Source organism: Schistocerca serialis, chromosome 4, assembly GCF_023864345.2.
Source record: "Schistocerca serialis cubense isolate TAMUIC-IGC-003099 chromosome 4, iqSchSeri2.2, whole genome shotgun sequence".
Taxonomy (NCBI): Eukaryota; Metazoa; Arthropoda; class Insecta; order Orthoptera; family Acrididae; genus Schistocerca; species Schistocerca serialis.
Window position 1 is genome coordinate 796,693,251 of NC_064641.1, and position 13,877 is coordinate 796,707,127.

At 45.6% G+C, this 13,877-nt stretch overlaps 1 protein-coding gene across 1 annotated transcript in view; it reads right to left on the reverse strand.

Moving 5' to 3' along the window:
- The window catches only part of LOC126474774 (serine/threonine-protein kinase meng-po), a 101,713-nt gene that overhangs the window by 32,809 nt on the left and 55,027 nt on the right, over positions 1-13,877 (reverse strand). The window contains exon 2 of the mRNA XM_050102250.1: positions 7,446-7,773. Within this exon, the coding sequence (XP_049958207.1) occupies positions 7,446-7,773 (328 nt within the window). The remainder of the gene's footprint in view (positions 1-7,445; positions 7,774-13,877) is intronic.

A 13,877-nucleotide genomic window follows, 5' to 3' on the forward strand; every position in this document is an offset into this window, starting at 1 on the left:
ACGTTTGCAGCAGCCTGGACTATCAGCTAGGAGACCATGGCTGCGGTTACCCTTGACGCTGCATCACCCGGCGTGATGGTAAGGGGTGCCATTGGTTACACGTCTCTGTCACCTCTTGTTGGCATTGACGGCACTTTGAACAGTGGACGTTACATTTCAGATGTGTTACGACCCGTGGCTCTACCCCGATCCCTGCAAAACCCTACATTTCAACAGGATAATGCACGACCGCATGTTGCAGGTCCTGCACGGGCCTTTCTGGATACAGAAAATGTTCGACTGCTGCCCTGGCCAGCACATTCTCCAGATCTCTCACCAATTGATAACGTCTCGTCAATGGTGGCCGAGCAACTGGCTCGTCACAATACGCCAGTCACTACTCTTGATGAACTGTGGTATCGTGTTGAAGCTGCATGGGCAGCTGTACCTGTACACGCCATCCAAGCTCTGTTTGACTCAATGCCCAGACGTATCAAGGCCGTTATTACGGCCAGAGGTGGTTGTTCTGGGTACTGATTTCTCAAGATCTATGCAGCCAAATTACGTGAAAATGTAATCACATGTGAGTTCTAGTATAATGTATTTGTCCAATGAAGACCCGTTTATCTTCTGCATTTATTCATGGTGTAGCAATTTTAATGGCCACTAGTGTAGGTCTTCAGCTGAGGGAGAAATTGCTGAGAACGTACGTTTTGAGCATAATATTGAATGGGAGTGAATCATGGTACTGAATCATGGGTGTGGGATAACTGGAAAAGATAACAGTCGAAGCGTTTGGGATGTGTTGCTATAGAAGTACACTGAATATTAGGTGGACTGGTAACGTAAGGTTGTCCGCAGAAAAGGCGAACATATGGAAATCACTGACAAGGAGAAGGAATGGGATGACAGGACATATGTTACGTCATCAGGAAATTACTTCTGTGGTACCACAGAGGGTAAAAACTGTAGAGGAAGACAGAGACTGGAATACATCCAACAAACAATTGAGGATATTGCTGCCAATGTAAAATCCACTAAGGAGCGCGAAGGCAAGATAAATTAGGGATCGTGCAGAGGCATGTAGAGACTCGTTTTTCTCTCCCTCCATTTGCGAGTGGTCCAAGGTACCCTCTGCCATGCATCTTACGGTGGCTTTTGGAGTATGTATGTAGATGTAGTAATTGTCAGAGGTACCGCATCAGTGGGCACGTCCATCTCACATGCCGGCTACATCCTCTGGGGGATTCAGTGCCAAATCGATACCTACAGAGCCCAAACGATCTCTGACCGCGCATATCTATCGATACGCGGGCTGGGTGGGAATCTGAATAACTGTTAGATACAAAAGGAGCCTTTTCCAATTTGATACTGGAACATTAAGCTCCAAACAAAATATGAACACCTTACGTACGTATTTCTTCGCGGGTGAGCTGAAAATACCTCCGAATTTTTTATGTGCAAACTATTAAAGCTCTGTAATACGTGTGCTGTTTGAGGCTTTCCCGACGCTGCATCTGCTTGATAGGTTCCCGGGAATTACGCCGGATAATATTGTAAAAACCGCACAATATTTCAGCGAGACAACTGCCCCCCCCATCTTCAGGTGCTACTGTCGCGTCGCTGAGGAGCTCGCCAATTTATATGTTAGCTTTCTAGAACAGCGTAGGCGCCAGCGGGGGCATAACGTCATCGAAGACCAATCGTAGACGGCGTCGAATACTAGAGCCCTCTGCTGGAGAAACGGGTCGCGGTCTGCGGGAGCGCGCCGCAGCGCGGGAGCGACGGACCCCGTTCGCGCGCGCGAGGTGTTGGCGCGCGATTTAAGCATCTGCGCTAAGGTTTCCCATCTGCGTTGACTCGGTGCAGTTGCTAATCTACGGCTGACGATTCCTTAGTGCCGCAAAGGCTGGCTCCCAGGCTTTGCTTCTACAGTATTATCCGGCGTAATTCTCGGGAACCTATCAAGCGCTTGTAAGGTGTCAGGCAAATCCAACACCTTCCATGAAAACCCTGACATAATAAGCAAATCCAGTAGTATGTCACATAGCTCCGAATAAATCGTGACATTAAATTAACCACAGTAATACGAGTAACGAGTGAGCAAATGGTATACCACAGACTAACACAAGAATTCCTAAATGCATGTCATACCTTCCCACCGTAAGACAGACGCAGTTCCGAGGGGAGAAACGAGAACAGAAGCCGAGAGCAGAACCTTGTTAAGTTAGAAGGTCCTACGATAAGGGACGGACACCCACGTCGCCAGCTAAGCGTTAGGACCACCCCCCAGCCCATGTTAAAAGCTAGAGCCTTAGCGTGAGACTTTTTCGCGTCTCTGTTACGTCAGGACCACCCCCAGCCCATGTCAAAAGATAGAGCCCTCCAGAAGAACAGTATAGATCTTACGATAACGCTAAAAGGACCACACCAGCTGCAAGTTTTAGCGTGAGACTTTTTCGCGTCTCTGTTACGCTGGAAACTTTAAAAACATTGCCCCACCACGAAAAGTATAACGTTTCTCATTGGATAGACAGAATTTTTGTAGGCGGAGCTTAAGGTTAACATTGAGACCCTGATTGGTCAGATGAAAACACAGCCAGATAGTTTTTTTAAACCAACTTCGGTAAATTGTAGTAAGGAGAAGTTAGGAGAGAGTTGCCTCCGAGACGGCGAGGTGAACGGAGCTGTGCTGCCCGCCGCCCCCCTGACGAACACCGACAAGGTAATGAACGCACGCGATGCCGCATAACAGCACGTAAAGCTTCACTCAGAACTGCAGAAGTCTCATCTGTTACACCCCCTTTTTGCGTAATACTAGTGTCGATCGTCAATTAAAGCTCATGGTGTTCACATTTGTCACTTGAAGTAAAAATCTGAAACGCGATGATTTTTCTGTTATATAGTTATTGAGAAGCCACATCAGCCACTGTAATTTACGACAAGTTAGATAAGTAATTAAAGATAATTGAGGGTCACTGTAGACCATTTTGATAGTTTTCTCTTTTGTGAAACTTAATTTAAACCTAGATTATAGATGTGATATGGCATAGGTCATCCTTCGATCCATTGTAGAACTTGGAAACCCATTCAGGGAATATTCGTTCACATTTTTGTTGAACGCAGATGGTTTTTACCACCCTGTATTAAAACATTTCCTTTTATCAATAGTGCAATTTATAAGCAATATTTTGTGAGTAGAATAAAATTTCCAATGGTAAACTTAACTGCTTTTTCGGCGTTATTTTACCAGCTAACTAAAAATAGGAAAGCCTTCAACCCCTTCCACTAAATTTATTTAGTATTAAGATTCTTTTACAGGGAATGCAGTGGAGCTGACGCTGAAATCATTAAGTATTTGGTTATATCATCGCTAGTCTCACTGAACTCTTCTGAATTCTACATGCCATGTGTGGTCTGACGTCTCCTTACCAGCAACAGGTCCCAGGTTCAAACTAGTCAATTCCCCAAAAAACACGCTCAGAGCGTCGTTGCGCGAAAGTGGTAGGGAGACACGATATAGAACAACAGACACCACGCAGAATGTTAGAGGCTCTCTAATACGTCTTTATCCCGCGTGTCTACATATTTATTTATAAACATAGTCACCCTGGCGACGAACACAGATGATGTTCAGATGTGTGTGAAATCTTATGGGATTTAACTGCTAAGGTCATCTGTCCCTAAGCTTACACACTACTTAACCTAAATTATCCTAAGGACAAACACACACACCCATGCCCAACGGAGGACTCGAACCTCCGCCGTGACCAGCCGCACAGTCCATGACTGCGTCGCCTAAGACCGTTCGGCTAATCCCGCGCGGCGCGACGAACACATTTCTTGCAACGAGAGACCAGAACGTTTGACTTTGTTGACAGAGTCACAACCTCACCTCTGCATGCACCGCTTCATAACTATCAAGGTTAAGTCCTCGGGGGTGTTCTTTAAGGTTTGGAAACAGACAAAAATGGGATGGGGCCAAGTCGGGACTGTATGGAGTCGGGAGACATGAAAATCGGATGGGAAGAAGTCGAGACTCTATGGAGGATGATCCATGCCACTGAACCAAAGGTGTCGGATTGTTGCAGATGTCGCAGTGCTCGTGTGTTGTCATGCTGAGGGTAAAGGTACTCTATGTCATCGGAATTCTTCGAATTCTTGCTTTCAGTTTTCTGAGGGTCTCGCACACCTTGCAGTGTTTATGGTGGTGCTTATAGGCATGACTCTCAAATACACACCTTTAATATCCCAGAACTGTTTGAACATGACTTGGCCTGCTGATGGCACGGTCTTGAACTTTTTCTTGGCGTCGGCGACCCTCTGTGGCGGAACTCCACTGATGCTCTCTTTCGTCGCTTGCCACAATGTTGCTAATGAATCCATCACACTCTCGCTCAAAACGCAAAAGAAATTGTCGACACATATCCAGTACCCTCTGTTAATGTCAGGAATGAGCATTCGAGGCATCCACGAAGCATACAGTTTTCTGTATGGCAGTTGTGCAGTGACAGCCAGTACACACTCTCGTGATATGCCACACACACCTGTGAGCTGTGTAGTAACCGACGATTTTGTCTGACGAGTTCATTAACACCTTCTAAGGATTTCAATTGGAGGCAAGTTTTCTGCGGCTAGAAACTCCACTGCAGCATACTGTTTCTCACGCACCGACATACGTTGTTACGTTATACACCGCGTCAGCGAAACGGGAAAGTGGACCGAGTGATGTGCATGACATGTAGCCGATATTTAGAACAGAATAAATTCTTCGCAGGCATTACTTTTCGGAACAGCCTCGTATTTACTGATAACTTAATGGTAAGGAGAGGAAAATTTCGCGAAAACAATAACGCGAAATTAGCGGTTTTTAGGGAAATCAGCGACTTTTATGACATATTGCTAAATCTGTAATTTTGCAATGTATAAAACTGTTATAAAAACAAGGACGGCATTTGGCTAATATCCGTAGGTGATGCTATTGAATGCCAGAGCTGCATTTTGGCTGCTAATCTCCTCTAAACTGGGGGTTCGTGTACGATCTTAAACTAACTGTTCATTTCTGTGTAACTGACTTTGATTTGACGATGTAAACAGCACCGAAATCAGCAAAGAGACGCCACCAATTTGGCAAAATAAAACCACTAATTTGGCCCAAAAACGATACCGAATTTCCCACAGAGACACCACTGAATTTGTCAAGAGACAGCATCTAACTTGTCAAAAATCAACACCACATTTGGTTAAAAAAAACAACGAATTTGGCAAAAAACAACATAGAATTTCGTAAAAACAACATTAATTTCGCAAAAGCAGCAACTTGACAAAAATAACAACACTGAATTTGGTAAAAAACCGAATAACACCGAACTTGACAAAAAGCCAAATAACACAAAACTTAGCAAAAACATAAATAACACCGAATTTGAAGAAAAACACCTAATCTGGCAAAAACCAGACAACACTGAGAAAATCTGGTAAATACCACTGAACTATGAAAAAACAAACAATCATCACAGAATTTGGCGAAAACAACACGGATTTTGGCAAGAAACGCCGAATTTGACAAGAAACAACTCAAAATTTGGCGGAAAAAAGACATTAAATTTGGCTAAAAACAGGACGAAATTTGCCAAAAAATAACACCGAATTGTAAGAAAATGAGCTACAGCCGTCTTTATGATGACATTTATTGTGTAGCTACCTGTTTCGTGATAACCCCTTCAGCATCAGCTGAGGTCTGAAGATGGTGCATTGAAGCGCCGAAACTGGTAGCTAAACAACAAATGACAGAATAATGACAGCTGTAGGCGTTTCGTTTTCTTACAGTAGAGGACGGCCGTAGTCCCCCACACCTCCAGTAAAAAGGATGGACATACAAAAACACCGGATTTTGTCATGAAAGAAAACGATTAATGAACAAAGTAAGAGCATATGCAAAAAAATGTGTGTGAAATCTTATGGGACTTAAATGCTACCGAGCGAGGTGGCGCAGTGGCTAGCACACTGGACTCGCATTCGGGAGGACGACGGTTCAATCCCGCGTCCGGCCATCCTGATTTAGGTTTTCCGTGATTTCCCTAAATCACTACAGGCAAATGCCGGGATGGTTCCTTTGAAAGGGCACGGCCGACTTCCTTCTCCATCCTTCCCTAATCCGATGAGACCGATGACTTCGCTGTTTGGACTCTTCCCCAAACCAACCAACCAACCAACTTAAATGCTAAGGTCATCAGTCCCTAAGCTTACACACTACTTAACCTAAATTATCCTGAGGACAAACACACACACCCATGCCCGAGGGAGGATTCGAAACTCCGCCGGGATCAGCCGCACAGTGCATGACTGCAGCACTCTAGACCGCTCGGCTAATCCCGCGCGGCAAGAGCATATGGACTATCAGACCGATTGTGTGACTGGATTGAAGAGTTCCTAGATAACAGAACGCAGCATGTCATTCTCAATGGAGAGAAGTCTGAGGTAAGAGTGATTTCAGGTTTGCCGCAGGGGAGTGTCGTAGGACCGTTGCTATTCACAATATACATAAATGACCTTGTGGATAACATCGGATGCTGAGGCTTTTTGCGGATGATGCTGTGGTATATCGAGAGGTTGTAACAATGGAAAATTGTACTGAAATGCAGGAGGATCTGCAACGAATTGACACGTGGTGCAGGTAATGGCAACTGAATCTCAATGTAAACAAGTGTAATGTGCTGCGAATACATAGAAAGAAAGATCCTTTATCATTTAGCTACAGTATAGCAGGTCAGCAACTGGAAGCAGTTAATTACGTGGGAGTAGGCATTAGGAGTGATTTAAAATGGAATGATTATATAAAGTTGATCGTCGGTAAAGCAGATGCCAGACAGATTCATTGGAAGAATGCTAAGGAAATGCAGTCCGAAAACAAAGGAAGTAGGTTACAGTACGCTTGTTCACCCACTGCTTGAATACTGCTCAGCAGTGTGGGATCCGTACCAGATAGGGTTGATAGAAGAGATAGAGAAGATCCAACGGATAGCAGCGCGCTTCGTTACAGGATCATTTAGTAATCGCGATATGATAGATAAACTCCAGTGGAAGGCTTTGCAGGAGAGACGTTCAGTAGCTCGGTATGGGCTTTTGTTGTAGGTTCGAGAACATAACTTCACCGAGGAGTCAAGCAGTATATTGCTCCCTCCTACGTATACCTCGCGAAGAGACCATGAGGATAAAATCAGAGAGATTAGAGCCCACACGGATGCATACCGACAATCTTTCTTTCCACGAACAATACGAGACTGGAATAGAAGGGAGAAACGATAGAGGTACTCGAAGTACCCTCCGCCACACCGTCAGGTGGCATGCGGAGTATGGATGTAGATGTAGATATTTTCCTGTCCCTAGTAATTGGATACGCGTTGCAGACCAGGACCAGTAGCATCAGTATGATGAGTATGCAGTAACAAGGCGCATCAACGTACCTGGGCGAAGACGTAGCAGCCGTCTGCGCGGAAGGCGACGGGGTAGACGGAGAGCACGGCGGGGTGTGGGCTGACGCGGTAGCTGTAGTGGAACTCGCGCTGGAAGTCTGCGACGCTGGTGAGCTCCGCGTGGACGGCCTTGAGCACGACGGTGGTGCCGGTGCGGCGGTGCGTGGCGAGCAGGATGCGCGCGAAGCAGCCCTCGGCCAGCGTGCGAGACACCGAGTACTCGGCGGACAGCGACAGCTCGGGCAGCGCCACCTCCTGCACGCGGTGCATCGACTCGGCCGCCGCCTGCTGCGCCTGCGACCGCGGACCGCCGCGCATCCTGGCGGCAAAATACCCGCTGTACAGCCGAGCACAACATACACATTGCCGGAACAAAAACGCAACACCAAAAATAATTAATGTAGAATGATGACATTACGGGAATACATTCGTAGGTTACATCCCTAAGTGATTAACATCGCAAGATCACAGGCTATTATAAGCGCGAGATAAGCCATTCCAAATGTGAAATGCTGGTACATTAATAACCAGTGTAACCATCTGTGGTGTGCTTACTGTAAGACCTTCAGTAAACACACCATCAGATTATTTGACTTGTCGCTCTAACGAAGTAGGCGAGTGTCAGCAATATGTCTCGTGGTCTTATCGTGGCGTGTTTATCTTCTGCCGTTAGGTCAGACGATAGAAATGCCACTTACACACTTAGAGTAGCAGATTGACGGTGACCAACTTTAAACAGAAGCTGATTAATTTTCACACACATTTATTAAAATAGTAACAAGCATAAACCTTACGTAACTTGATTCTGGATGCTATTTAAGCCGGCCTAAGTGGCCGAGCGGTTCTAGGCGCTACAGTCTGGAACCGCGCGACCGCTACGGTCGCAGGTTCGCATCCTGCCTCGGGCATGGATGTGTGTGATGTCCTTAGGTTAGTTAGGTTTAAGTCGTTCTAAGTTCTAGGGGACTAATGACCTCAGCAGTTGAGTTCCATAGTGCTCAGAGCCATTTGAACCATTTTTTGATGCTGTTTACAATTGACAATCTGATGTGCCTTTGTTCTGGGTACGTTAATCTTATTCTCACATATATCTCTGATACTTGACTAAAGTGTCTATACATTTATCTTCATGGCTATGTACAGGAATATAGTAATCTTATTAGGCGCAGACTGAAACTTGACTATAGACTGGTACAGACAAATGTAGAACTCGTACAGACTGGTACAGACTAATACAGACTGGTACAGACTTGTGTAGACAAATGCAGACCGACTAATCGGAGGTCTGTACACTCGTTGTAATACCTCGCGCCTTCATGTATCACTGCGCGAGTGTGATCCGCGAGGAAAAAAAAAGGTTCTACGTTAGCAGCAATCTCATTGGCTGCATTACATATTAATACGCGGATCAGCAGAAGCAGAATTTGGTCCGTCTCTATGGCAGCGCCATCTCGTAGTGCGGAGACGGACGAGCGCTGTGCCTGCGCTGTTGTGCTTAGCGGGGCACGCTCTAGTGGGAAAGTTGTGTACGCGCTGACTACGCGGAAGTATGTACACAACACCACCACAGCCCCCTATCACCCCCTTCCATCCTGTTTTTCCCCGCCTACCCTCTCTCTGCCTCCCTTCTCTCCCCCAAGTCCATTTTCGTTTTCCTTCCTCTGCCTTTCCCCATTCCCTCTCGCATCTGCCCTGGGCCCTCTCCCCCTTATGAGTCCTCGCCCTCCGTCGGATCCCCCATCCTCCTTTTCTGTTTCCTCTCCTCCCCACTTTTTTTCCCCTCATCTGTCCAGGTGCCCCCCTCCCCCTACTGACCTTGGTTGTGGCGTGTCATCTTCGTGCCGACTTTTTAGAAAAGATAGATCCTTTATCATTTAGCTACAAAATAGCAGGTCAGCAATTGGAAGCAGTTAATACCATAAATTATCTGGGAGTACGCATTAGGAGTGATTTAAAATGGAATGATCATATAATGTTGATCGTCGGTAAAGCAGATGCCAGACTGAGATTCATTGGAAGAATCCTAAGGAAATGCAATCCGAAAACAAAGAAAGTAGGTTACAGTACGCTTGTTCGCCCACTGCTTGAATACTGCTCAGCAGTGTGGTATCCGTACCAGATAGGGTTGATAGAAGATATAGAGAAGATCCAACGGAGAGCAGCGCGCTTCGTTACAGGATCATTTAGTAATCGCGAAAGCGTTACGGAGATGATAGATAAACTCCAGTGGAAGACTCTGCAGGAGAGACGCTCAGTAGCTCGATACGGGCTTTTGTCAAAGTTTCGAGAACATACCTTCACCGAAGAATCAAGCAGTATATTGCTCCCTCCTACGTATATCTCGCGAAGAGACCATGAGGATAAAATCAGAGAGATTAGAGCCCACACAGAGGCATACCGACAATCCTTCTTTCCACGAACAATACGAGAATAGAATAGAAGGGAGAACCGATAGAGGTACTCAAGGTACCCTCCGCCACACACCGTCAGGTGGCTTGCGGAGTATGGATGTAGGTGTAGATGTTAGTGTGGTGTTTCCAGTGATTGTTAAGTGTTGTACGTCTTTTCTGAAGTGTTGCAAACAGACATCATGCTGTCGCTGGGTGTAATTTTTATATCTCTTGCGAACAGAAACCAGACTATCGCCGTGTTTTTTTAATTGTCTGTCTACTATTTTACCTGTCTGCTTCGTGTGTATATTATTAGCATCGTCCGCCCTTTGTTTTCCACAATTTTATGCCATTTTACAATACACGTCATCGTTTTATCGCTTGCTTTTATTGTTTCTTATCTTCTTACGTTTTACAAATTCTGTAGGCTGAAGAGCAGCGTACTAAGCTGCTGCCAGCCCGCCCATTGGGGGTGGGGGGGGGTGGGGGGGGGGAGGTGGGGGGTGAATCGAATTTCAATAAAGGAAAAAAAAAACCACCACAGTCAGAATGTTGAATTGAAGGATGGAGACGTGCTTGCATTGTGCTGTATGGGTGCCGGATGTCAGTTTGTGGGAATGTGTGGAGTTCCACACCTGTTGCCCTTGGTCGGTGAATACAGGGACAGTTAATTCTGGTAGTGGTTCAAATGGCTCTGAGCACTATGGGACTTAACTTCTGAGGTCATCAGTCCCCTAGAACTTAGAACGACTTAAACCTAACTAACCTAAGGACATCACACACATCCATGCCCGAGGCAGGATGCGAACCTGCGACCGTAGCGGTCGCGCGGTTCCAGACTGTAGCGCCTAGAACCGCTCGGCCACTTCGGCCGGCTCTGGTAGTGAATGACGCTGGAGTTGTCAGCCAATGGTGTCTCACATGATATCTGAGGATCGAGCAGGCCGAGGCAACATGCCGACGCTCTGTAAGGCATGCTCGGTTATGATAATGGTGTGTGGGCGAGCGTTATCCTGTTGGAAATCACCCCCTGCAATGCTGCCAAAAATGGCTCAAATGGCTCTGAGCACTACGGGGCTTAAATTCTGAGGTCATTTGTCCCCTAGAACTTAGAACTACTTAAACCTAAGTAACGTAAGGACATCACACACATCCATGCCCGAGGCAGCATTTGAACCTGAGACCGTAGTGGTCGCATGGTTCCAGACTTTAGCGCCTAGAACCGCTCGACCACTCCAGTCGGCCTGGAATGCTGTCCATGAATGTCACTACAACAGGTCGAATCACCAGGTTGACGTACAGACCTGCAGTCAGGGTGAGTGCAATAACCGTGAGAGTGCTCCTGCTGTCATAGAAATTACACCCCAGACCATAACGTAGGATGCGGGGGGGGGGGGGGGGGGGTAGGGTCAGTATGTCTAGCAAGAAGATAGGTTCGTTGTAGGTCCTCTATTGGCTTCCTTCTAACCCACACATGACCATTGCTGGCACCGAGGCAGAACCAGGTTTCATCAGAAAATGCAACCTGCCCTCCAATGAGCTCTCTCTCGTTTGACACCACTGAAGTCGTAAATGGAAGTGGTTTGGGGTCAGTGGAATGCACTCTACAAGGCGTCTGCCTTAGAGTTGTTCTTAAAATAACCTATTTGTAACGGTTCGTTGTATAACTGTGGTGCCAACTGCTGTTCGCATTTCTGCTGCAGATGTAGTATATCGCGCCAGAGCCACACGCCGAACACGATGGTCTTCGCTCTCGGTAGTGCCATCTGGTGACCGGTCTTCTTGCAACCATACATGATCATGATCATGATCACCGCTGCCATGAATTACATACATCAAAAAATGTTTTGCATCACCTCGGTTCCGAGAGTTCCGGAACCTATACAGGAAGTTGTAACAGAGATCAACATAAACATTGCATGTTGTACCACCATACAGCGAGTCTATCAGAGGTGGTGGTCCACACTGCTGTACACACCGGTACCTCTAATACCCAGCAGCACGTCCTCTTGCATTGATTCATGCCTGTATTCGTCGTGGCATACTATCCACAAGCTCATCAAGGCACTGTTGGTCCAGATTGTCCCACTCCTCAACGGCGATTCAGGTACTACTCATGCATAGTTGTTTACATCTTTGGGCGGGTTTAGTGACATCTCTGAACAGTCGAAGGGGCTGCGCCTGTGATACAAAATCCACAGTCAACGTCTATCTTCAGGAGTTCTGGGTGATGCAAAACATTTTTTGATGTGTGTATATACAGTGATTACTATCCTGCCAAGACTTTCTCCAATATCGCAGAAGGAACATCTAGCATCTAGTAGCCCTATTACATTGCCTCATTCAAACTCAGTGGCGTTGATAATGGTGTCTGTCGCCATAAAGGCGTTCTTCACCAACAATAACTCACCACGTCCAATATCAAAGTTTCATCACGCCCAATATCAAAGTTACGAGAGTTACAGTGTGTGTTTAAAGCAAACCTGACATGCATCCTCGTAGTGGCACTACTGCGCCACTCTTATGCGGCTCATGAGAAATTTGAATAGACACTATCCTTCACATATAAAAGTACACCCAGCAGCTTTCGTTTATGTCGCACAACTCCTTCTTGGTCTTAGAATTTTTTACCGTTTTTCTACAATAAAGATAAGAAAACTTGCGATTTTTGCACCTGAACTTTATTCTTCCTCGTATTCACGTTAGGCATCTTCAGTGATATTCATTTTTGTGCCCTGTTCATGCGGCCATTTGTTGTTCTATGTGTGCTAAAGGTGCATAGGGTAAGTTTCTTCCAGTAAATATTTCTTTGTGCATTACTTATAGTGTAGTAAATTGCACATGCTTGCACTTCTCTTGGAATAGAAGAAATAGAGTACCAGAAAAGTAGAGAAAGAGGAAGAAAACGTCCTTCCTCGAATTACTGTGGGCGTCACGGAAAGATCGTGATTAACGACATCCAAGAACTACCTTGAATACGTGGCACCTCTAGTACCCTATCTCAAATACATATTGAATGGAAGGAAAAACCAGAAGATTCCAACCAGCAGGGAGAGGTCGCGAACTGTGCCCTCCTTTTTACTCTTCTTTTTCTTCTTCCTCCAATATTTAGGCACTATTCCTGTCCCGATTTCACATTTGTAATACCATTTTTTCCGTCCTCTATTGTTTGTTTTTCCTCGGCGCTTTTACTTGTTTACAAACACGTGTAAGTTAAAAAAATGGCTCTGAGCACTATGGGACTTAACTACTGTGGTCATCAGTCCCCTAGAACTTAGAACTACTTAAACTTAACTAACCTAAGGACATCACACACATCCATGCCCGAGGCAGGATTCGAACCTGCGACCGTAGCGGTCACGCGGTTCCAGACTGTAGCGCCTATAACCGCACGGCCACCCCGGCCGGCCACGTGTAAGTTGTTGCCTCCATTTCTCCCTGTATTGTTCCACTTTGTCGTTTAAGTTATATATTTCTAACTGTCCTCGAATATACCTGTTTTTTTTTATAATATCCCTCCTCGAGCAGCTTTTGACAGATCTTAAAAATCTCTCTTCAGATTCTTATACGGTGTTTTCGTTTTTCCATTGTTCAGTGCAAGATTCACTGCCGTAGCCCAAGAGAGGCACAGCCACTGTTTTGTAAAAACTTAATCTTGTGTCTCTCCTCGCCTTGTTCTTTACGGTTTTATTTGTACTTCCACATGTGTGCCGAAATTTATTGATTTTATTCTCTACCCCATTGTGGTTAGTCAAACTTATTATCGCACGCAAAATATCTAAAACCTGAAACATGTTCCAGTGCCTTGTCTTCAATAACAATTTCTGATCGGACTGGGTGTTTTCCGTAGTGAGCCGTAACTTTAGTTTTCGTGCTGCATATTTTCAGTTTATAGCATTGTCTTCCTAATTGATATGACCCATACACCAAATGTAAGTTTACTTCATTCTTCTATTAAGACTACATTATCTGCACAGAGCACAGTGTTTAGATGATAGTTTCCTTCCAATTTTGCACCTTCATTTATTTTATT